We start from the raw sequence: 26245 nt of genomic DNA on the forward strand, positions 1-26245 counted from the left end.
ATAGAACTCACCTTGTTTGCTTCCACCCCATGAGGGCTTACATCCTTCATTGCCCTATGTCTTGAAAAGCAGTGTTTCATATTGTAATTTTTTTTTTTTTACTATTACTGTCCTATCTCAACCTTTTAACCATTATGTCCCAGGGAAAAAAAAAATTGAAGCATTCAAGAAAAATGTCTGGATAGTCACTTGCTCTCTAACATCTTGAATAAAAAATTGAGTTATACTTGAGAATTAAAGAACATAAAAACATCATTTACTTTTCATAAACACTAAACAGTGCTTATGAGACATTAACTTTATCATTCTTTTGGATGAGTAAGATTGTACATTACAAAACAGAATTACTGTAGTACTATTAGTACTTTTAACACTTAATCCAAATAAAAACACAAGAAACAGGTGTTAATAATGTATCAGACGTGGGAATTGCCTTCCTGTATCCCACAATGGAATGAACTTATAAAGACAGCACATTTGTCATATTAAATAAAATGCTCCCCAATTTTTATTTGCATTGCGTTTACTTGGGATTCTTTGTTGCATTTATACATTAAGTGGATTCATATGTGATTTTTTTTTCCTACAGAGGTATCACTTCATTAAAGTTTTTGGTTATATAACCTTCCGTTCTCCCTATCAGCTAACATATTTCTATTGTTGGAAAATAATCAAAGTAATGGCTTTTAATGTCATTACCTACAACCATTGTTTTTGCAAATTCCTAACAGTTCACTGGGAGTCATAGAAAGGAAAACAGCCTGCCACTGCAGGCCACTTTTACATATCAAACAGATGAAGCAACTCTAAGATATTTCAGTGAAGTGTAACCAGGCTTATAGAAGATTTTTTCGCATCACTGATTACAAAGCATCTGTTCAGTTACATAAGCTGTAGAGAAATGTAACTTCCCTCTAGTTTTCCTGTATCTTGTTACATAACTCATTTTCTTCAAATTAACTTAGAGCTAATATTTATAGGACAAATAGAAACCAAAAAGGGAAACAAAGCAAGCATACTAGTACAAAAAGAAATGAGGTGAACAAATTCCTAAGTGAAAAATTATTTAGTGGGCTTCTGGGTGGCTCAGTTGAGTGGCTGCCTTCAGCTCAGGTCATGATCGCAGGGGCCTGGGATCCAGCCCTGCGTTGGGATCCCTGCTCAGTAGAGAATCTGCTTCTCTCTTTCTCCCTCTGCTCATGCTTGCTTTGTCTCAAATAAATAAAATCTTTTCAAAAAATTACTTAGGACCAAATAACGGACTACTATTGTGGCCTATAGATTCTATTGCAGGAGCACCTGGGTGGCACAGTTGGTTAAGTGTCTGACTCTTGATTTCCATTCAGGTCATGATCTCAGGGTCATGGGACTGAGTCTCTCGATGGGCTCTATGCTCAGTGAGTTTATGCCCCTTTGCTGTCTGTCCAACCCCTTGCCCGGGCTCTCTAAAATAAATACATTTTTAAGGAAAAAAAAGATTGTCCTGCATTCTTCCTAACCTAGATATACCAGGCTTCAGCCCAAAGTCCTAAGGCCCTTCCCCACTACTTTCAAAGTCAGGTCTTAGTTACAACACTGGCAGGGCAAAACAGAGAACCACACAAGGGAATTAGAAGTTTACAAACATACCATGTCTTACCTTCTCAGTTACAAAAACCAGTTGGGTGGGCAGTAATGCTATGCTGACCACCTCTTTTCTGATGCACAAACGCCTTTAGATGGAGTTATTTACAACTGAAGGAAATTTTAAAAGAAATAGGTTGAAGAGTCCTATTTTTTTTTTTTTTTTTAGATTGGCGGGGAGGGGAGAAGGCGCAAGAGTATTCGAGCAGGGTTGGGGGTTGGGCAGAGAGAGGAGAGAATTTCAAACTGACTGCAGAGCGTGGAGCCTGGTGCAGGGCTGGATCTCACAACATTGAGATCATGACCTGAGCAGAAATCAGGAGTCAGCCTCTGAACTGACTGAGCCATCCAGGTGCCCACCCCTCTGCCTTTTAAAAAAAAATATTTTATTCCAGAGAGAGAGAGGAAAGGAGCAAGCAGGACAAAGGGAGAGAACCCCAGATTCCTTGCTAAGCACGGAGCCTGCATGACGACCCCAAGATCACCTGAGTCAGACACTCAATGGATTGCACCACCCAGACACCCAAGAACCCTACTTCTATGAAATGAGATGTTTGGCCTTCGGCAAATACTTAACTCTCTGAGCCTTAGTTTACCCATTTATATAAATAGGGAAGTTAGAGGAAATAAGATATGAGAAACCTGGTTTATGAAATTATATCATTGCTTTATAATCCGTAATTCATATATATTAGGACATGGATTAAAAAATGTTATCAGTCTTTCATCTCTTCATAACAGAATGTTTATGAGCCACTGCATATTTTTAAACGCTCCCACCTCCCTCAAAACTTTTAATGTGGCCATCATTTAAACTTAAATTCAACTGGACAAATGACCTAACTGCTACAACAAATAAATTCAAGGAGGGAAGGACAGCCATTATGTATTAAAAGACATGGTAAAAAATATTAATCAAATGAAACATACAGACACGGTTTAGAGCCTAATTAAAGAAAACAGGGTGAAGACTTTTTTTAGAAAATTAGAAAACACTGGATATTAGATGAAATGCTACGATGGCCAAGATTTAGAATAATTCTAGCTAAGAGTATGATGCAGTGTGTATATGTGTAGGTATGGGGGCAGGTATTTAAGGGGCAAGGAACAGAAACAAAATTGGACAAATATTGATAATGGTTAATTTTATTAATCTCTTTGAAATTTTTCATAAGTATAAAAGAAGTATGACTTACAAATCTATTATGTACATGTCACCTGATATTATCACTAGCCTGTTGAAAAAATGGAATTCTTGAAGTATAAAATATTAACATAAAGACAGAAAAAGTAGTAAGGACCTAATAAAATTATCTAACAAGTGATACTCTGTATGTACTAATAAACCACTTGAAATGTATAAAATTAATACACTAAATCAGCTTCAACAATTTATCGACTCATGGCCCATCAGCTTTTTCACCTAAAACCTCATCCAAAATACCCCAAACTTGAGTCCCTTATTAGAAATGGCTTTTAAAAGACTCATTAGTTTGATCTGAATTATGCGGTCTTGAAAGAATTTTTAATTTTTGGAGCAAAACCCATTTTCTATGTTTAAATATGCAGCTCTACTCTTATATTTGACAGTTTCAGGATCATGTACACTTGGACTGTTAAATAATTTTATGTCATATATCATTTAAAACAAAAATTTTAAACTACTACCAGATATAGAGATTACAAAAACCTATTAAGACTACTTTGTGGTGCCTGGGTGGCTCAGTTGGATTAGGCGTCAGACTTGATTTTGGCACAAGTCATGATCTCAGGGTGGTGGGATTGAGCCTCACGTTGGGCTCTGCACAGAGTGTGGCGCCTGCTTGAGATTCTCTCCCTTTCTAACTATCCTTCTGCCTGCCCCTCATCGCCTCACACATACTCTAAAAACCAAAAAAAAAAAAAACAAAAAAAAAAACAAACCCACAACATGATGCTGGTCTAGTGTTGGACAAAACTTATAACTGAATAGAGACCAGAAAAAAGGACCACATTCCATGCAGACTTCTGATGACAAAGCTGCCACTGTTGACCAGCTGAGGAGAAAGAAAAGACTATTCAATAGGTCTGGGCCAATTGTTATTAATATGAGAAAAAATGATGTACTTCCCTCAAATTAAAGATTAAAAAAAATTCCAGATAGGAGGATTCAAATGTAAAAGCACAACATTCAGAAAAAAAATAAAGAGGACAGGTCACCGAAGGATCTTACTTACATTAAAATTAACTTCTAGGGACACCTGGGTGGCTCAGTTGGTTGAATCCATCCTTTGGCTCAGGGTGTGATCCTGGTCCTGGGATTAAGTCCCATATTGGGCTCCCTACAGGGAGCCTGCTTCTCCCTCTGCCTGTGTCTCTTCCTCTGTCTCTCATGAATAAATAAATAAAATCTTTTTTTTAAAAAAGTTAACTTCTATCCATCAGTAACAAACAGCACAACAGAAAAGTGGACACAAATTTAAAGACATTTTATTGATAAAGAAACAAGAAACCTATGAAGATATTCAACTCTTAGTTGTCAGGAAAATGCAATTAAAATGACAGTTTTCATTTTTTCCCCTACCAGACTCGAAAAAGTAAAGTCTGACAATACCAGGTTTGGCCAAGAATGTAGAACAAGAATTCTCAGGACACTGCTAGTAGGACTGCAAATTAATCCCATTACTTTAAAAAATATATCAGGATCACTAATTAAGCTGAACATGTACATAATCCTACCATTTAACAATTCTAACTGTATTAGTTTACTAGGGTTACCATAACAAAAATAGTATAGACTAGGTGGCTTAAACAACAGTAATTTATTTTCTTGGTTTTAGAAGCTCTGAGTCCAAAGATCAAAGTGTCAGCAGGTTTGGGTTCAGGAGCCCTCTTTTTTTTTTTTTTTAACAAATTCTTTTTTTTTTTTTTTTAATTTTTATGATAGTCACAAAGAGAGAGAGAGAGGCAGAGACACAGGCAGAGGGAGAAGCAGGCTCCAGGCACCGGAAGTCCGATGTGGGATTCGATCCCGGATCTCCAGGATCGCGCCCTGGGCCAAAGGCAGGCACCAAACCGCTGCGCCACCCAGGGATCCCTCGAGGCCTCTTTTCTGGCAGTGCACACATCCCGTGTTTTCTCTGTATGTTCTAATTTCTTTTTCTTATAAAACACATCAGGTTGGATGAGGGCTACCTTTCAAAGGCCATATTTTAACTTAATTGCCTCTTTAAAGACCTGATCTCCACATACAGTCACATTCTGAGGCATTTACTGGGAGTAAGGGCTTCAACATACGAATTTTGGGGACACACAATTCAGTCTGTAATACTGCCTCTAGGCATTATTAGCCAGAGAAATGCTTCCACATGTTTGGGAATGCTGATAGAAGTTTAGTTCCTAATAGTACACAAGAGACTGGATAAATCAAGTTGTTATACTTCTAAAACAAAATACTGTCTAGTAGTGAAAAGGAATGGACTACAGCTACATCAATAAATTTGGATTTTAGATTCTTAGAAACAGTACTACATGGAAAAAATAGTAATCAAAGTGTATATGTAATGTAACTCTATTATATTAAGGTGAAAAAACGCAAAGATACAGTACATATTTTTGGGATACGTCTAGGTAGCCTTAAAAGTCTAATAAAGTAAACTCTAAAGAAAAGCAAGGTAATGGTTAACATTTAGGATAGTGTTTTCCTCTGGAAAGGAAGGGGAAATACATTTAGAGAAAGCCACAAGACCCTTAAAAAGTTATCTCAGCATTCCATTTCTCAACTTAGATAGTGGGTATATTCTTTTATGGCATAATAAAAAATGTATTTGATCTTTATCCCTGGTTCAGAGCTCAAAAAGCCTCAGCAAGTCCTGAGTGATACGAATGTCTTGTTATTCTGGAATCCCTTTCAACTTTATGGTAATTTATAGCAATGAGGTGACTCAAGGTGGGGGTGAAAGGTCCCTAGATAACTTTAGGATGGAAACTAGTCACCTGAAAAGCCAATTAGGTGATTACAAGGATGGAATTTTCAGAGGAACTAGAGATTGAGTTCAAAGAAGCCAATGATTTAATCAAACATACCTACTCAGTGCAATCTCATAAAAAAAATCCTGAAACAACTAGGCTCAAGCTTCCCAGGTTGGTGAACACATCAATGTCCTGGGAAGGTGGGATACCCACACAGGTCATGGAAGCTCTGCACTCTCTGTCCCCCATACTTTGTCGTATGCATCTTTTCCATTTGGCTGTTTCAGCTGTATTCTTTACAACAAACTCGCTCTAATAGTAAGTACAGCACTTACTTGAATTCTGTCAATCATTCCTGGAATTTTCATACCTTGAGGGGGGGGTGTGGCAGTCACAGGAATCTCCAAAATTTGTAGTTAGTTAAGTATAAGTGCAAGTAATTTGGGGATACCTGAGACTTGTGGCTGGTGTCTGAAGTAGGGGCAATCTTGTGCGACTGAGCCCTTGGTTGACCTGTGGGTCTGCCCTAATTCTGGGTAAATTATAGCATATCCATTTGGTATCAATGGATGCTACTGAAATAATGTTATCTTTAAATGAGGTGTGTGTATGTATCACACACTCTCCATTCTCATTATATATTTAATAAGGAAAAGTTTACTACACACAAAACCAAACAAGAACTATGAAGCAGCACTATCTTTAACCATGGGGCAATCATTACCCATAGGTCTTAAGCCTTGAAAGAGCCAGGATTGCCTGTATCATCACATATGGAATTTTATCTTTTAGTCTAATAAGACCTTCATCCATTTTATGCACAAAACATCATCAATCTGGCCTTTTTCCAGCATATTTCCCAAGAACTTATTTAGAATCTGGTGCACTAAACACTGAACTTCATTGCTATTTGCCTCAGTCCTGAAAAGAAAAAAAATAAATAAATAAATTATTCCCAGGTAGCATTATAATGACAACCATTTGTTTTTTCCCCAAGTTCAGAATTCTACAATTTAATAACTGATGAGGAAGGTACAATTCATGCAAAAAAAAAAAAAAAACAAAGCTAGAATGCAGTAATTTTGAACCCAAAAAATAATCTTTCTTTCCTGAGTGCTCATTTAAATATAATTACCTTAAACTGGTTCTTAAGTTTTTAAAATTAAAGCTAACATTATAAAAATAAATTAAACCTTTATAAACAATTATATAGTGAATTAGCTTGTCATAGTTTATTCTGCAGAAAAAATGTATAAGGTGACTTTTATGTAACATGAATTGTCTATGTATGTACACATACCATTGGCTTATTTATCATCAAATATATTTTTTAAATATTTTATTTGAGACACACACACACACACAAGCAGATTGGGCAACACGAAGCCCACTATGGGGCTCCATCTCACAACCCTGAGATCATGAACTGAGCAGAGACATCAAGAGTCGGATGCTTAAATGACTGAGCCACCCAGTCACCCCTATTTATCATCATATATAAATTTAGACTCTTAGATGTCTTTTCTCTAAATTATAAAAGCTCTTAAAGTTTTCAACCCAGTAAATTTTTAAATGATACATACATTCACTGTAAATGTTAATACAAACTGACAAAATTATTCTAGAGTATGTTCAAAAGAAACTAAAATAATATAACTTGAAATGTCACTATCTTATCTTCCTTCTATTTGCCTAAATCAAGTAATAAACTGCAAATTCCATTTCCCGCTCGACTGCAGATTTCCTATTTACAGATTATCATAATGTTTTTAAGGTATGAACAAATGCCTCCTGTTAAAATGTTTTACTGATAATCAGAAATATAAAAACCAATCATCCACAAACTACACTGATAAGTCTTTATCTCTAGCACTGATCCAAGACTCTCCAAGATATATTTTCTTATCAAACTAAAATCTTTATTCCTTAACTTTTAGTTGTCCATCCAGCAGAAACAGATTAAGGAAAATAGACTCGAGTAATAATTTCTTGTGTCCCTATTTTTGAGTTACTTCTGTTATGGAGGAAGGCAGCATAAGATTTTGATTATAGGGACACCTGGGTAGCTCAGTGGTGGAGCATCTGCCTTCAGCTGAGGTTGGGATCCCAAGGTCCTAGGATTGAGTCTCACATTAGGCTCCTCAGAGGGAGCCTGCTCCTCCCTCAGCCTATGTCTCTGTGTATCTCTCATGAATAAATAAAACCCTAAAAAAAGATTTTGATTACAAAAGATTCTTTTGATTCTTCTACACATCCTTCAGTCTATTTAGAAAAATGTACCAAGATACATACACTTCAGTTTAAAAACAACAAGCACACTGGTGTCAATTCAACACTGCCTTTTATAATTTCCCTTTGATGTATTGTGTATCATTGCAACTCCTGTTCCCACACTGTTCAGGATTTTACGTACAAATGTTACTGTCAAAAACATCCCCCTAATTATATTTCAATGGTTCCCACACACCCTTAAAAAAAAAAAAAAAAAAAAAAAAAGAGCAAGGAAAAAAAAAAAGCAATACCTCACATATTTGGCTGCTGGGAGGATAAAATGGACCACTCTATGAAGGGCAACTTTAATTACCACATTTACAAATATATTTTCTCTTTGACCCAGCAATTCTCTTCAGACAATCTGACAATTAGTTACCCCTGCAAATGTAGGAAATACGTATTCAATAAAACATGGTTCAGTTGGCATGATCAAGATCATGCCTCTTGATCTCAGGGTTGTGAGCCCCCAACACTGGGCACAGAGATTAAACAAAAAAACGTCGTTTGTAATATGTAAAGACTGGAAACAACACAAGTGTGTGCCTATAGTGCATTGACTGTAAAATGGGGTATGTCCATAAAATGGAATGTGTGACAACTTAAAAAAAAAAAGAAAGGGGTGCCTAGGTGGCTTATTCAGTTAAGTGTCTACCTTCTTCAGCTCAGGTCCTGAGTCAGGGGTCCTGGGATCCCTGCTTGGTGGGGAGTGTGCTTCTCTCTCCCCCTCTAATCTTCCTCGGACTCGTTCTCTCTCTCTCAGATAAATAAACAAAATCTTAAAGAAAAAAAAAAAAGAGAATGAGGAGATGTAACTAGACAATGATAAGGAGTATACAGAATATACTTTTTTTTTCAGAATATACTATTAAGTGAAAAAAGTGCAGAACAACACAGAAAACACTGAAGGAGGAATGAAGGGAAATAAGAACCTATACATATTTTCATTTGCTTGTATTTGCACAAAACCCTGAAGGATACACAAGAAACTAGTTAAAAATGGTTATTTGTAAAAGACTATGAGGGACTGTACTGGATGGGGATTAGGAAAGGAGCGAGTCTTCTCAGTGCATTTCTTCCTAGGTAGTCTGAGCATGTAAAATATTTACTAATCAAATAGGTTTAAAAATCTAGTGAAAAGGGGATCCCTGGGTGGTGTAGTGGTTTGGCGCCTGCCTTTGGCCCAGGGCGCGATCCTGGAGACCTGGGATCAAATCCCACATTGGGCTCCTGGTGCATGGAGCCTGCTTCTCCCTCTGCCTCTCTCTCTCTCTATCATTAAAAAAAAAAAAAATCTAGTGAAAAAAATAGTCGTTCCTTTTTTTAGGGCAGCCCCGGTGGCTCAGCGGTTTAGCACCGCCTTCGGCCCAGGGCGTGATCCTGGGGATCCAGGATCCAGGATCCAGGATCCAGGATCGAGTCCCACGTCGGGCTCCCTGCATGGAGCCTGCTTCTCCCTCTGCCTGTGTCTCTGCCTCTCTGTGTGTCTCTCATGAATAAATAAATAAAATCTTTAAAAAAAAAAAAACCTGTCATTGTGTAACCCTGCCAAATGAAAAAAATTAACTTGAGGAAAATAAATGTTTTTTTCTTTTCTTTTTCTATTTCTGGTAACGAAAAGCAAGAAGTTTATCAAGCTGGAAAATAGCTGGTTGGTGACAAAGATGCACTTGTTTGTAATTGTGCTTATTGATTTTTGTCAATAAGAATTGTTTCGCTAAAATCATTACTTGGCAGAAATATAAACGTATATTTACGTATCTATTTTAAACTTAGTTAATGAAAAGCAGATTCATGTTAAAAATCAGTGAACTGTTAACCTTAAGAGACACAAGACTGTGATTATTAAATACAGTAGGAGTCTCTAAACAAGCCAGGTAAAACGTACTAAAACTCAAAATTCCCTACAATCCTCTTATAAAGACTGACAGAAAAAAAAAAAAAAGACTGACAGGACAGGCGAGCGCTCGCGGGTCACTCGGGGGTCCGCGGCCGGAAGTCGCTGGGGTGGCGGGGGGGCGACTTCGGGCAGGTCTCTTGACCTCTTCGAACCGGGTCGGGAAAGCTGAGAAAGTTGGAGTCCAGAGGGTCCCCGGAAGCCCCTGGGGAAGGCTGGCCCGGGGGGGAGGGGCGGGGGGAGTGGCGGCGGTCGAGGCCCCGGGGAAGGGGGGAGGGGCGGCGGCCGAGGCCCGGGGCGGCGCGTACCGAGCGGTAGACGCGGCTCAGCGCCACCAGCAGCTTCGCTTGGTTGTACTGCGGCTGCCACGGCAGCCGCAATGCCTCCTTAGCCGGCAGCAGCATTTTCTCCGCCCCCATGGCGCCGGGACCCGGTCGGAACGAGCCTCGTCTGCGCTGGGCTACAACTGGGCTCAGGAACCGGACGTCCAGTCTCCAAAACCGCCTCAGGGAAGTCAGCCTGCAGCGGAGCGCGCAGAATGGCGTTACCGCCCGAGCGTTTAAATAACTCCCGCGGGAGAAGGCAATACCGCGAGACTGCCGCGCGAGCTCTGTGACGAGAAAATGCGGCCCCGCTGTCCGGTTTTGCGCGTGCGCAGAAGGCCGAGCCGGCCCACTCCCGGCTGGAAGTGGGATGTCTGTGGGTGGCTGGGGTGAGGCCGGAAGTGGTGTTGCGTAGGGAACGGGGGCGGGGGGACGCACTGAACCGCCGCTCCACGGGCGAGAGGAGAGGCTTGGCGGCGCTTGGCTGGAGGTGAGGAGAAAGGCAGCCTGTGACAGGAGTGGACCAGAGGCTGCTAACGGGAGACGTTCTGGGGTTCCTGGGGGTAGGCACATTCTGGGTTTGCTCAGGGGACGCAGTGAGGTCTCCCGGGGGAAGGGGGACAGCAGTCCGGGATTCGGGGGGAGCTGTTGTAGGGTCGGCTGAGAGGGTCAGGGTGAAATTCTTAGAAGGCCTCGTTGGGCCCGAGAGGACAGGAGGGAACAGGAATCTGCTGGGAAGAGCAGAGCGTGCGAATACACCCGAAGGTGATGGGACACCTTGAAGGAAGTTCCTGCCCCTAAGGTCTGGTTGTGCATCAAGGGAAGCAAAAGAGAGTACTGGAGACGGAAGGTGATTTGAGGTTACTGGTTGTGAGACAGTCTGCAGTGCCTTCAGGAGGGAATCACGCTTTATATATCCCTTTTAAAAAGTAGAATATTTTAGACAAAATATAGAAACAAAAGTAGAACTCATTGTGTACTCGCCACCCAGCTGGAGAAATCGATGACATAAGTTGTTTGATAATATGGATTGAAATCCTTTGTCGGCCCCACGCCGTCTCATCCTGTTCCCTCTGGCCCAAGGTCACCACTCTCCCAAGCACCTTAATGTTGTAATTTTAATTACGTACCCGGCACTGTTTTGCATAGTGTAATATCCTTTTGCAGTTTGCTTGTTTACTTAATGTTGTTTTTAAGATTTGTCAGTGTGATGTAACTCTGGTTCATTCATTGTAACAGCCCAACAGGTATTTCCTCATATTAATTTTCCACTATTTATTTGTTTGTTTGTTTGTTTATTTATTTAGCTTTGTATGGCCGGTGTCTGATACATTTTAAGTACTTAACTGTTAGGTTGAATGGATGAATGCCGTTGCATTTGAGCTAAATCACCTCAAGAATAAATAGGATTTCAAATGACTTAAAGAGTATTCCATTAAAACAGAATACTAGTCAGAAGCAGAATCGTGGAAGTGCATGATGTATTTCAAGAACTTGGAAAGTCTTAGAGCTTAAAATGTAGAATTGTATGAAGGTTCGTGATGAAGGAGACACCTAGAAAGATAAGGTTTAGATTTCGAGGATATTGTCCTGAGGAGAATGCACAAGCTCAGGACCCTGAGAGGTTTTTGAATTAGGAGGAAACCAAATCAAAACTGTATTTTTAAGAACACCTGATTGGTTCAGTTCTCATGTGGATAAGGTTTACTTAATAAATAAATAAATAAATGAATAAATAAATAAATAAGCAAGCAAGCTGTATTTTTAGAAGATAATATAATACCATGGAGATAGGACTAGGAGGTAAGAGTTAGTGGCAGGGAATTAAAGACCACCTATTAAGCTTATAGCAATAATGATCATTGCATTAAGTAAGATAATCATGCAAACTGCTTAAAATCCTGAAGCATTTTCCTAGACCATTCATAGTACCACTTTCCTACACAACTGTTTCATACCTTCTCTGTCAAACTTACAGCAGCAGCATTTTTTCTCTCTCTCTTTTTAAAGATTTTATTTATTTATTTATTTATTTGACAGAGCACAAGCAGGGGGAGCAACAGAGGGACAGGGAGAAGCAGGCTCCTCACTGAGCAGTTAGTCCAATGTGGGGCTCCATCCCAGGACCCTGGGATCATGACTTGAGCCAAAGGCAGATGCTTAACCCACTGAGCCCCCCAGGTGCCCCAAACCTGTAATATTTTCTTACATGTCTCATTAAGCTGATATCTTGCATCCTATTTCAGTTAGAAAAAGACTAACCCAGCTGTCTGGCTGCGTCAAAAGAGCGGTGATCTCAGGGTGGAGCATGATCTCAGGGTGATGAGTTCAAGCCCCACATTGAGGGTAGAGATTACTTAATAAGAAAATACATAAACTTCAAAAAAAAAAAAAAAAAGAAAGAAAGAAAAGGACTTCCTCATGCTTTCATTACTACATCTACCAGGTCTATACCCTAATACATTACCTCTACAATTACTGTAAGTGAATTATCTGATTTAGGAGAGGGAGTAAGCTCTTGAAGACTACTTTTTGAATACAAGAGTCTGAAGCATTGCCAATTATAAACTCTCGAGGCTTGGGGTGAAATAGGAATAGTAAAAATATAAAAGACCAGAATGAGGGGATCCCTGGGTGGCTCAGTGGTTTGGCGCCTGCCTTTGGCCCAGGGCACAGTCCTGGAGTCCCGGGATTGAGTCCCACGTTGGGCTCCATGCATGGAGCCTGCTTCTCCCTCTGCCTGTGTCTCTGCCTCTCTCTCTCTCTCTCTATGTCTGTCATGAATAAATAAATAAAATCTTTAAAAAAAAAAAAACCAGAATGATTAAATGGCAGTTGTTTTTCTCTAAAAAAAAAATTCATACCTTTAATAATATAAATGAGACATTAGTATTTTTATGTGAGTTATTTTTAGGTAGATTTAGGTGTTAAGCTTTGTAAGCTAAATGTAAACAGTTTACATACATAGTTTACATTTATGTACATAGTTTACACTTATGGTTTTATAGGACCATTCTTTCTACTACTTAACATAAGTAGTTTATGGTGAATTAGGATATCCTTGATTATCCTATTTTAGAGAATATGTTTTACTAGCCTTTGTCTTACATGTTACTGAATTGTTCAAATATAGTTTGTAACTATTTTTCAAATAAAGTAATAGTAATAGTAAAAACACTAAAAAATAGTGTCATTCATTCTCTCATTTATTCTTTCAAATTTATTGATCTACCATATGACACATTATAGGAATAGGTAGATAAGATTCATTAGTGCAAAACCAGTAATCTGAAGCCATAGCACATGACTATATTAAATGTAACCTTCAAGTGTGAGTAGTTGGTCATCTTAATTGAAATTCTGTCCTAAAGGATGGCTAAATGTATGTACAGCTAATTAAAATGCATTATTGCTCAGAAATGTGGTTTATCCACAGCAGATAACCTCAGTAGTGTATCTTAAGCATCTATACATTTATTATGATCTTTTAAGTTTCGGCCAGACGGGATTTATCCCATCAGAACCCATCTGGGCTGTGGAACTACACTGATGTACTTACTCATCTTATGTGTATATGCTCTGATTTACATTGAGTTCTAATTAAGGATGTATCTCTTCAAATTAAAATTCCGAAACTTATGATTCGACCAAAAACTTCAGATTTGAACCTGTCCCCCAAAACTGCTGTGACTTCCCATTAAGGCACCTTTCAGAGACAAAAGGGAGGGCAAACAGAAGACTTTGGAGCATGTTTAGCTCTGTTTTTCTTAACATTATAAGGTAAATATAACATATCTGGGGAGACAGCATATTTTATCCTTAAAATTGTAGTGGTTTCAGGGGCATCTAGCTGGCTCAGTTGGTAGAGCATGTGACTCTTCACCTTGCGGTTGTAAGTTCAAGCCTCATATTGACTGTAGAGATTACTTAAAAATAAAATCTTAAAAAAAAAAAAGGTCTAGTGGTTTGAGATATCTTGGAGGGAAAGAAATATTAAAAACAAATGAGCATCCTTACTGGAACTTTTAACTATAAGAGCAAGAGTCAATAATTGTTCTCTTTTAGCTCTTAAGGGCAGCTATATATCTGAGTCTGATTGCTTCAAGGCTTCTGTGCATTTCCCTCCAACTCTTTTTATTCCTTAAAAAGGAATCAAGATGCAGTTGTTTTTTTCAACAGTTTAGTTCTGGTTTAAAACATTGATGATGGGGACGCCTGGGTGGCTCAGTGGTTGAGCGTCTGCCTTCGGCTCAGGGCATGATCCTGAGGTCCCTGGATCGAGTCCCACATCGGGCTCCGTGCGTGGAGCCTGCTTCTCCCTCTGCCTATGTCCCTGTGTCTTTCATGAATAAATAAATAAAAATAAAACATATGATGATGTACACCATGCTCTGACATCCAAGAGAAGTAAACTCTTTAGTCCTACTACCTATCTTGGAAGATAGGACATAAGACTTCCAAAAAAAAAAAAAAAAAAAAAAAACTTTGCCTTTTTCAGACCAATGTGAAATATTTGGAAGATACCATCTTTCAAAGAAACATCTAACCAAGATTAAGTCAAAGGCTTCTTTTTTTTTTTTTTTTTTTTTAAATTTTTATTTATTTATGATAGTCACAGAGAGAGAGAGAGAGAGGCAGAGACACAAGCAGAGGGAGAAGCAGGCTCCATGCACCAGGAGCCCAACGTGGGATTCGATCCCGGGTCTCCAGGATCGTGCCCTGGGCCAAAGGCAGGCGCCAAACCGCTGCGCCACCCAGGGATCCCAAGTCAAAGGCTTCTACCGGTCACTGAATTCTATCCAAGATGCACATCTTTTTAAGTTAGGCAGGTACTGTATACAGTAGACTTCTAGCTCCTTAGGCTACTTATTAGCCATAGTTAAAGCACTTATAATAACTAGCCAAATTGATATACTAAGCACCTCCTAAGGCAACCAACACCTAAAATTGCTACCACTCTAATAAGCCCTGACCTCTGTCCCCATTTGTAGGCCTTCCTGATGGCACTGACCCTTTATATTACTATAAACAGTTAACTATGCCAAGACAGTACTAGCCTAGAGAAAAGGTGATGCATTTTGTGCTATTGCATATTACAATTCAACCCTACTCTTATAGCAACAGCTTTTTTTTCAGATGGCTTCCTGGCACCTTCCTGAAGCTGTGTTCCAGCATTGTTCCAGGATGCTCATTGAAGCTTTCCCTCTCATAATGTTTCAGTCCTTAAATTTAAGATTTAACATTTATCCAATGCTTCACTGACCAAATAGAGATTTCTCTTGACTAGCTCTCCACATAACTGCTTTTCACTGAATTATGCTAAATCATGTGACCCATCTCACCAGCCACCTTTACCCCTGCCTATACCTTCAAATCTATACCCTTCACTTCTAATTTCATTGTTTTCTGACAGTTCATATTAGAGACACCAGCAGGGTAACTGAGTAGCATGCTAGGCCTTCATGACTCATGAGATCCTAGAGTAGTCCCTTTGGCATTATTTGAAATCAGCCAGTATGAATGAGTTAACAAACGTTGACACCATTGCCAAAAAAAAAAAAAAAAATCATTCAACAACTACACGATGTCTATAATGCATAATCTGTGTCCCCATTTTAGTATGCTCCAGCAAGAAAAAATATACAGCTTTTGATGGATCCTCCTTAAAAATGCACTGTATGTACAATCTAGCAATCAGATTCCTTATTATTTACGCAAAGGAGTTGAAAAGTTATGTTCACACAGAAACCAACTAATTTTTATAGCAGCTTTATTCATAATTGCCAAAATTTAGAAGCAACCAAGATGTTTTTATTAGTAGGTGAATGGATAAATAAACTTTTGTATCCAGACTATGGAAATATTACTCTGTACTGAAAAAAAATGAGCTATCAAGCCATGAAAAGACATGAAGGAACTTTAAATGCATATTACTAAGTAAAAGAAGTCAACCAAAAAGTCTATGTACTGTATAATTTCAACTGTATTACATTTTAAAAAAATCAGTGATTATCAGAGATTGGAAGGAGGTAGGGATGAATAGGCAGAACAAAGATTTCTGGGGCCGTGAACACACTGTATAATCCCACAGTGATGGATACACGTCCTACATTTGTCAATTGTCAAATTACTGTTAACAGTAAAGTCCATGTAGATATAATTAATGAAGTCCCACAGAAGAATATCACCAAGGCTATGGCCTCCCTCTGCGAACATCTTTTTTGTCTCAAGGTACCCTTCTGTGTGATGTCTCATTCAAAGCTGGCTTTATTATTAAAAGATTAGGCTCCCACATAAATACGGTGGCAACAGGCTGATGAACATTCATGGCGTTCAAACAATGTGCAGCACATTTTTAAGGGGTGCCTGGTATTCCTGACACCTGCACCTCGTGTAGTAGAGAGGAATGAGTGAGGGAGGGTAAGCAGGCCAATCAGGTTTAGAATTGGCATTTTTATTAATTTTAACAAGCCATGGGGCATAAGGGCTGCCCCCCAGGGGCCAGGTACCTGGACCTGGGATAATTAGGGGCAAAGGGAATATTGCCAGAAGAGCCGGAAACCAAGAGTCAGATGCTCAACAACTGAGCCACCCCGGCAGCCCAAAACATTGACTTTCTAATAAACACTACAGTAAACATAAGGCCTTGCCCTCCCTCTCCCAGAAAGATGAAACAACTTGATGGAAGGGTGTGTAAAGAAGTGCTGTGTTATGGTGCTAAGACCCACATACACTAAGATCAAAGAAAGCAGTGCATTAAGTACAGGTTTCCCTTCCAAAGTAGAGCATTCCTATGAAATCTCTCTGAAAGTTCCTGTTATGCCTCTTTGCTTTTACCAAAGACATTAGTATGGTAACAGCTTTATTTGTAAAAGTGAAAATCCTCTTTGGATTTCTTTCAGTTAGCAAAAATAGGTATTAATGTAGGTCTGTCCTAAAAGTGAAATGGTATAACACGAACTTTTAGAAAGTGGGGGATACCTGTATTTCTAAGATGGACATAACCAAACTGAGCTAAGAGGAAGTATATAATGGCAAATGAACTATCTTCCTTCATGCTTGCTGTATTCCGCTTTGTAAGTAGACTTTGTAACTCCTGATGCTGACTTCCAGGTTTTACTGACATTCTTTTTTCTTTTTCTTTTTCTTTTTTTTTTTTAAGATTTTATTTTTTTGAGAGAGTGCGTGTGAACGTGAGCAGGGGAGGGGCAAGGGGAGAGGGAGAAGCAGACTCCCACTGAGCAGGGAACCTGATACAGGGCTTCATCCCAGGACCCTGGAATCGTGACCTGAGCCAAAGGCAGATGCTTAACCAACTGAGCCACCCAGGTGCCCCTTGACATTATTTTTTCTATTTACCAGTCATGGTTTAGGTGATTTGCCTTACAGAAATAATCCTTAGCTGATACAGCATAGTGATGAAAAGAGCTTCAGACTTTTTGCTTCAGCACCCATGATCTTGGATGTCATGAAGTTTGCCATAGCTGGCAGTAATATTCTCTGCATTGTAAAGCATTAATGTCGTATCTCTGCTCTTATTCCCAGGTCAAAGATGCAGTCCAAGAAAGTTCTAAAAATATATCATGAGGTCCAACCTGGTAGTTGACCTATCTATGGAAAGCCTCCTTGAATCCTCACTGGGTCAGACCATACTGGCATTCTTAAAAACTCTTCCTATCAAAAAGTATCAAGAGTGAAAATATAAGATATATACCTACCACTTCAAGGAAGTTCCTGTACCAGCCAACAGTCTAGCACATTAGCTTGCTGCTTTGATCATCAAGCTGACATACTCAAGCTCAGCACAGCAGAGGAAAATGTGTCTGTATCAATATTTTTCACATTCTGTATGTGGCTCATTAGTAGGTCATGAAATCAGTTTTATGAGCCACAGTGAAAAAAATTTTAAAACAAAATAAAATATAAAGTATCAAGTGAATCCTCTGTCAGAATTGTGCTCCACAGAATCCTCTGTGGAATACTGAGGTCAATTTCAATATGTGAAAAGATAGTTAATGGAGGGCATATAATGAATAGAACGTATACTGGCTAAGAAACGGTTTTTCAGTCCTTTGTCCACTTGTGTCTTCTTCAGTTTTCATAAGAATAAAGTTGGTGAGCAGTCTAGTTTTATGTTACCATGACTTGCAACTAGATGTGAAGTCTGAAATGTTCAACTGAGATACGTTTTGCAAACTGCATTTTTTTGAAAGATGTTATCTAGGATATATGTATATATTATTATTATTATTATTATTATTATTATTATTATTATTTTGGTTAGTGGCAGTTAAAACATTTTAATCAATTACTTTAAAATGGATCATATCTTTTTTAAAAGAAAGAGGAAAAGTGAAGTGAAATATGCAGAAGCATGTTCAAGTTCAACTGCTGGACCTGGAAATGTGAATAGTGACAATATTGAGAAAAATATTGACTCTAATTTGCAAACTTCAACTTCGTTTGAGCCACATTTCAAAAAGAAAAAAGTAAGTGCAAGACGTTATAATGAAGATTATTTAAAATATGGTTTTATCAAATGTGAAAAACCCTTTGAAAATGACAGACCTCAGTGTGTTATTTGTAATAATATTCTTGCAAATGAAAGCTTAAAACCTTCAAAATTAAAAAGACACTTAGAAACTCAGCATTCTGAACTTATTGATAAGCCTCTTGAATATTTTCAAAGAAAGAAAAAAGATGTAAAGCTGTCAACACAATTTCTTGGTGGTTCTACCACCATTAGTGAGAAAGCCTTATTATCATCATACTTGGTTGCATATCAAGTAGCAAAAGAGAAAATGGCTCACACAGCTGCTGAAAAAATAATTCTTCCGGCATGTTTGGATATGGTATGTACAATTTTTGATGACAAATCAGCTGATAAATTAAAAACTATATCTAGTGATAATATAGTATCTCTTCGCATTTGTACTATTGCGGAACATTTAGAAACCATGCTTCTTGCTCGGTTGCAGTCTGGTATAGATTTTGCAATCCAACTTGATGAAAGCAGTGATGTGGGGAGCTGCCCAACACTCTTAGTGTATGTCAGATATGCGTGGCAAGATGATTTTATGGAGGATTTTTTGTGTTGTTTAAATATAGCCTCACACCTAAGTGGATTAGATATTTTTACAGAATTAGAAAAATGCATTGTTGGTCAATATAAATTAAACTGGAAAAACTGCAAAGGAATTACAAGTGACGGAGCAGCAAGCCTAACGGGAAAACATAGCAGAGTAATTAAAAAATTGCTGGAAGTTACTAATAATGGTGCTGTATGGAATCATTGTTTTATACATCGTGAAGCTTTAGCATCTAGGGAAATCCCACAGAGTCTCATGGAAGTATTGAAAAATGCAGTGAAAGTTGTTAACTTTATTAAAGGAAGCACACTAAATAACCAGCTTCTTGAAACATTTTGTTCAGAGATTGGAACTAATCATACCCACTTACTATATCATACCAAAGTTCGTTGGTTGTCTCATGGGAAAATACTAAGCAGGGTTTATGAACTCAAGAATGAGATTCACATTTTTCTTATTGAAAAAAAATCTCATTTGGCAAGTATTTTTGAAGATGATACTTGGGCAATGAAATTGGCATATTTAACTGATATTTTTGGCATTCTTAATGAACTGAGTTTAAAACTACAGGGGAAAAATAGTGATATATTCCAACATGTCGAACGTATTCAGGGATTTCGAAAGACATTATTGTTATGGCAAGCGAGGCTTAAAAGCAACTGTCCTAGCTACTACATGTTTCCAAGATTTTTGCAACATATTGAAGAGAATATTATTAGTGAAAACATTTTGAAAGAAATAAAATTAGAGATATTGTTGCATCTCACTTCTCTGTCTCAAACTTTTAACCATTTCTTTCCAGAAGAGAAATTTGAAACATTAAGAGAAAATTGCTGGGTAAAAGATCCATTTGCTTTTCGAAACCCAGAATCAGTAATTGAATTAAACTTGGTGCCTGAAGAAGAGAGTGAATTATTGCAGCTTAGTTCGTCATATACATTGAAGAGTGATTATGAAACACTAAGTTTATCAGCATTTTGGATTAAGGTGAAGGAAGACTTTCCTCTGCTAAGTAGAAAGAGTGTCCCGCTATTATTGCCATTCACAACAACTAGTTTGTGTGAGCTAGGGTTTTCAGTCTTAACCCAGTTAAAAGCATTTTAAAAGCATGATTTTTGTTTTTGTGTTTCTTATTTTGTGGTATTTTTCTGTGTTGTATTTAGATGTTAACATAGCATTGTATGTGATAACTTTATTTAAATACTAATAAAATCACAATGTAACTTTACATTCTTGAACGAAAACTTAGTGAACTGTTAAGAGTTCAGGAACTGTTCTAGAGATACTTGGGATACAAAATGAAGAAAGCAAAGATCATTCTATAGTGGAACTTATGTTCTGTGGGAGAGAGAGAGAGACAATGAGTAAGGCTTGTGATATCTTAAAGATAAGTGCTATGGAAAGAATAATAAGAAAGGTCAGGGAACTATTTGGGGACAAAATCATGAAGGACTCTAGTCCGTTATAGGGCTTCTGGGTTTTTGTCAGTGAAATGGAGAGCAATTGAAGGATTATTTTGAGGAGAAAGATGATCTGAATTAAGTTTTAAAAGACATTCCAGGGTCACCTGGGTGGCTCAGTTGATGAAGCATCTATCATTTGTTCAGGTCATGATCCCAGGGTCCTGGAATTGAGCCCTACATTGGGCTCCCTGTTCAGCTGGGGGTCAGCTGCTCCCTCTTCCTCTGTTCCTCCTATCCACTTATCTCCTCTCAAATAAATAAAGACTCACTTCAGAGGTGCCTGGCTGGCCCAGTCAGTGAAGCATCTAAACTCTTGACCTCAGGGTCATGAGTTTGAACCCCTTGTTAGGTGAAGAGGTTACTGAAATAAATGACACTGCCCAGTATTTTGAGAATATATTGGATTAAATGTTACTTCCCTAAAGGATTTTCCTAACCACCATAGTTTTTGTTCCATTATTCCCTTTATTTCTTTTCTTTGTAGTATATCATTGTCAATCTGCCACCTTAGAATGAATGCTCCAGAAGAGTTCACGTCCATTTTGTATGATACATAGTGGGCGTTCAGTATACATTTGATTAACAAATAATGGTCTCTAACATCTGAACTTGAGGTCATACTATCAGGAGTAATTATTATATATGTGGCAAAGCCTTTTTTGCATTTGAAAATCTGGTTTTGTCAGATAACCTCTATAAGCATCCAAAAATGACACTGATTGATAATGGATTCCTCACATCCAACTTCTTTTATGTATTAGCTGACTCCAGTGAGTGATGTTTCTTTGGGCAAGGGCTTTCTCTAAAATCAAAAAAGTTAAGCAATTCCTTTCCATCACCTACCACACTATGCATTATTGTAATACTGATTTTTCATATTTTGTATTCTGTTAAAGGTACTTCTTTTCCCCCCCCAACCCTTTTTTTGTTTTGTTTTGTGCTTGAAATAAAGTATTGGAAGACAATTCTCCATGAACATCTCACTTGTCTGCTCAGTGTGGATCTTCTGAATAAAGGTATTTGCATCCAAGTTAAGAATGGTTAAGGGAGGGATCCCCGGGTGGCGCAGCGGTTTGGCGCCTGCCTTTGGCCCGGGGCGCGATCCTGGAGACCCGGGATCGAGTCCCACATCAGGCTCCCGGTGCATGGAGCCTGCTTCTCCCTCTGCCTGTGTCTCTGCCTCTCTCTCTCTCTCTCTCTCTCTCTCTCTGTGACTATCATAAATAAATAAATAAAATTTTAAAAAAAAAAAAGAATGGTTAAGGGAGACAGTTTAGGGTCGTGAAGCTAGAGACACCCCAGGGAAGTAAAGATAAAGCCTTCTTCCCCTCTTCAGAGATGTTTCACTCGCACAGCACCAGAGTAATGGATAATGTCCCTGGAGAGGAGGATGGGAAAATAATACCAGCGACCCCATAAAACCCTACAGTCTTCTGTGGTGTGACCTGCTGCATGATGCAGAGACTCAATCCCAGAACCCCAGGATCATGACCTGAGCTAAAGGCAGACAGGATTGAGCACTAGGTGTTATATGTTGGCAAATCGAACTCCAATAAAAAATATATAAAAATAAAGGAAGATGTTTAATTGAGCCACCCAAGTCCCCTATTTATTTTTTAAGACAAAGTTTTTAATAATGTCCAGGATTATTGAAGGCTCTTAATATTCAAGACAACAACATCCAGATTATAGCTGAGTTCAAGGTCTTTGAGATGTGACCCTAGCTTTCCTGTTGTTTCAATCTGCACTCTGTTTACCAGTCAAACTAATTTTTCCAGGAGAACCCCGTGCTTTCCCATTATTTTGTCTTTGCTCAGGCAATTGGTACTATCTAAAATCCATTTCCACCAACTTTCTGTATATTTCAGTATCCTATGCCTTCTGCTAGAACTTCCTATAAGGAGAATAATAAAATATCTGTTTTTTTACATGTAGCTGCTTTCACTCAGTATATATACTTTTAGATGCTTACATGTATCAGTAGTTCATGCCTTTGTATTGCTGAGTGGTTTTCCATTGTATGACTAGACTGCAATTTGTTTATTCTTTTCTTGTTGGACATTTATAATTGTTTAGGGGCAATTATGGATTAAGTTCAATGAGTATTTCATGTATAAGTCTTTGGGTAGACATGTTTTCATCTTTTTCTTAGTAAATACCCTGTAATGAACGTATCTTCGGTTAGGTATCTGGTCAACTGTTTTGTCCATTTATTTTTTATTTTTAAAGATTTTATTTATTTATTCATGCGATACACAGAGAGAGGGAGAGAGAGGCAGAGACTCAGGCAGAGGGAGAAGCAGGCTCCACGCGGGGAGCCTGACGTGGGACTCGATCCCGGGTCTCCAGGATCACGACCTGAGCCAAAGGCAGGCACTAAACTGCTGACCCACCCAGGGATCCCCTGTTTTGTCCATTTTAAAATTAGTTTCTTTTCTTTTTTTTTTTTTTTTTTAAGATTTATTTATTTAAGAGAGAGAGCACGAACAGGGGCGAAGGGGAGAGATGGAGAAGGAGGAGCAGACTCCCCACTAAGCACAGAGCCCTAGGCAGGGCTTGACTCCAGGACCCTGAGATCATGATCTGAGCCCAATGCCTATGCTTAACTAGGCCACCCAAGCTCCCCTAGATACAAGTTTTAAATCAGTAATCAGCATTCATATTATTGTGACCTGTGAATATTATTCATGGCTGAGCTTACAGTATTCTATGATTGTTTCCTTTCTTGTAAACTTCTTGCTTATTCCAGAGGTAATACTTGTCTCCCCCACCTATTTGTGTGCTTACCCCTCTCTTATTTGTGTGCTTGATATTCTACTCAGTTTCCATTCATTTCGGTAACAGCTCTAGGAAGGATATTTCCAAGAAATGAAAGAAAGAAAAAGTAAGAAGGGAGGGAGGGAAGAAAGAAACAGAAAGAGGGAGAAGGAAAACATTTAGAAAGAGAAACACACCAACTAAAATACAAGCTGATGCTTTTGAATGCATTGGGAAATTCACATGTGTTGCAAAGAATTTGACCATAATCATAAGTGTGCATATAATAACGCACATGAACAAATAAGACTGAGTAGGGGTGAAGAATGGGAGGAGAGGGATAAGGGAGATTAGTTATTACCTCTAGGGTAAGCAAGAAGTTTACAAGAAAGGAAACATAATCATAGAATAATACAAGCTCGGGCATGAATAATATTCACAGACCATAATAGTGTGAATGTTGATTACTGATTTAAAGCTTGAGATAAAACACTCAGGATGATGAAAGACACAAAAGGATTCCTTTTGAGGATGTGTAGTGTTAAAGATAAAATTTTCTTTTTCGTCCTAGGAAGTCAAAGAGTAGAATCCAAGATGGAAACAACCAGAAACAGCATATAGGCATGTTAGTTAGAAATGTGGAAGTAAATACAAAAACACTATTGAAATAATTAAAAATGCTTATTTCTGGAAAGTGGGCCGAGTCAGGGAGGGCTGTACAGGAGAATGTGGGGTTTGGTTATAAACTTTAAAAAAGAGGAAAAAGACTCACATAAAATGTTATAGAACCACCCCCCTTCCCCGCCAGCTGCTCATGTTTACAAAATGCCTGCCATAGGGCCCTTAGCTCACAGCTATCATTACTGTAAGAATTGAGGATTAGAGACCCCAGAATTCCAAGTGCAAGTCCAGCAATCCTGGTTCTCTGAACTGACTGTCTCTAGGATTTTGCATCTATCTGGAAGGGAGATTATGTCCTCTGACAAGTTACTTAGCTTCCCTGAGTTTCCTCATTTGTAAAATGGGGATAATCCTAACTGGGAGGATGTTATGAAAAGTAATTGAAAACTGCTTGTGGAGTACTTGGCACATAATAGCTCAATAAATACTAGTTTCTGTGGTTATTACTTCCTGAAAACAAAACCCATTCATCTTTGGAGGAAAAGAGAGCATCTGTCAAAGGTGTCAGAGTGTGGGGCCAGAAAAATCTTTCTTTTGATGATTACTTTCCTCACCTGTTCTGCAACTTTGCTTCTGTGGGAGCTCCTTCCTTCTGGACTCTGGCCAATATTAGCCAAGGCCCGTATTTTTGTTTGTTTGTCAAACTGGTGGTTGCCAGGTGGAGGTGAATGGGGGATGGGTAAAGTAAGTGAAGAGGAAAGATACATAAAAAATTATAAAATAAGTCACAGGGATGAGAAGTACAGCATAGAGAATATATAATATAACCTATGGTGACGTGTGGTGAGCATTGAGTAATATGTAGAGTTGTCGAATCACTATGTTGTACATCTGAAACTAGTATGACACTGTATGTTCATTATTCTTCAATTAAAACGAAAACAAAAAAACCTCATGGTGCATGGGCCAGTTGCTTCTTAAAGCAAGCGACTGTTGATCTCAGGCTTGAGTTGGAGCCCCACCTTGGTACACCCAAATAATCTCTAGAGATTACTTAAAAATAAAGTCTTACCAAAATAATAAATAATAATAAATAAATAAATAAATAAATAAATAAATAAATAAATAAATAAATAAAAACCATTGAAGCCCCAAGTCAGTCTTGGAACTGAAGCAGCTAGTAGAGGCAGAAAGCCACAGGGTGGTGTTGGAGTGCCTGAGAGCCTCGCAGCTGAAGGAAGTCACCCTAGGGCGGGCTGAGAAGTGAGTCAGAAGGCCGGGAGCTGGACGGACAGTCGCCGGCGATGGCAGCCCTGGGGCTCGCGTCTTCGCTACCGCTGCTGCTGCTGGTGATCGCGGGCGCTGGGGGCGCTGGGGGTGCCCGATGGCGCGGGGAGGGCACCACCCGGCACCTGCAGAGCATCATCCTGGGCCGCTGCGCGGAGCACGTCGCCCTGCTGCACCCGGAGCAGGGGTGAGCGTGGCGGGGGGAGCGGGGAGGTCTAGAGGTGAGGAGGGTGAGTGGTGCGGGGAGTGGAGGGTCTTGACCAGAGAGATGTGCGCGGGACTGTGTGAACAGGAGTTCTAAAGGTCCGGGGAGCCAAACCCAGAGGATGGGAAGATGGGAAGTCTGGGGGTGGAGTGTGAGCCTGCGTGCGGGAGGGAGTGCGTAAGCGAAGGAGGCTGTGGGCTGACTGTCTAGAGGCGAGGGGATTAGGTTGAGGTGAGTTTGGGTGACAGCCAGCACATGCTTAGCCAGAACGGTCGGACCCAGGAAGATGGCCTTCAGCTGGAAATTCGTGAATCCAGGGACTTGGGGAATTCAAATTTCAGATCCTCTAACCTAGAGGACTTTATGAGTTTGAGTGTCTCTTGCCAGCACAGTCCTTCCTACTCATATTTTTGTTCCTTCTTTGGATCTACTTTTTCTGTTAATGTCTTTTTCTTGTGCCAGTTTTTTTTTTTTTCTGACTCAGACAAAAAAAAAAAAAAAAAAAAGCAAAGAATAAAATTACCCCTGCCTAACACAAGAAATAAAAAGTTACAAATGCCTTGGGAAATGTTTTTGGAAAGCTGGGATGGACTTGAAGTTAGTGTCACCTAACACAAATCTTTTGGCTTAAGCAAATGGTTTTTATTACTTCCAGCAAGTAAGGAGACAGGGAGATAGTTCTCAAAGCACTGTCTCCCGTAACACAAACTTCAGGCTTGCTTTATGCTCCCAGCCAGCAACATCTGAGGCTGTTATTC

The 26245-nt window shown here is 39.1% G+C and overlaps 1 protein-coding gene and 1 long non-coding RNA gene across 4 annotated transcripts in view; one reads left to right on the forward strand and one right to left on the reverse strand.

The window, feature by feature from the left end:
- Nucleotides 1-4076: 4076 nt before the first annotated feature.
- LOC129510365 (uncharacterized) lies at nt 4077-10300 on the reverse strand. Its single transcript, XR_008664579.1, has 3 exons — nt 10051-10300; nt 8501-8623; nt 4077-6495 (listed from the first exon to the last, which is right to left on the reverse strand). It is a non-coding gene; the product is annotated as an uncharacterized LOC129510365 (long non-coding RNA).
- Nucleotides 10301-10609: 309 nt separating this feature from the next.
- Nucleotides 10610-26245, forward strand: part of BST1 (bone marrow stromal cell antigen 1) — a 37491-nt gene continuing 21855 nt past the window's right edge. Inside the window, exons 1-2 of one of the 3 annotated variants that reach the window (XM_055326663.1) lie at nt 10610-10628; nt 17611-18554. In XM_055326663.1, coding sequence (XP_055182638.1) covers nt 18384-18554 — 171 coding nt within the window. In that variant the 5' untranslated portion in view covers nt 10610-10628; nt 17611-18383. Of the gene's footprint in view, nt 10629-17610; nt 18918-25223; nt 25470-26245 lie in introns of those variants that run through there. The other 2 variants (XM_055326661.1, XM_055326662.1) reach the window with 2 other exon arrangements.

This window comes from Nyctereutes procyonoides, unplaced genomic scaffold (assembly GCF_905146905.1).
Source record: "Nyctereutes procyonoides isolate TBG_1078 unplaced genomic scaffold, NYPRO_anot_genome, whole genome shotgun sequence".
In the NCBI taxonomy this organism is placed as follows: domain Eukaryota; kingdom Metazoa; phylum Chordata; class Mammalia; order Carnivora; family Canidae; genus Nyctereutes; species Nyctereutes procyonoides.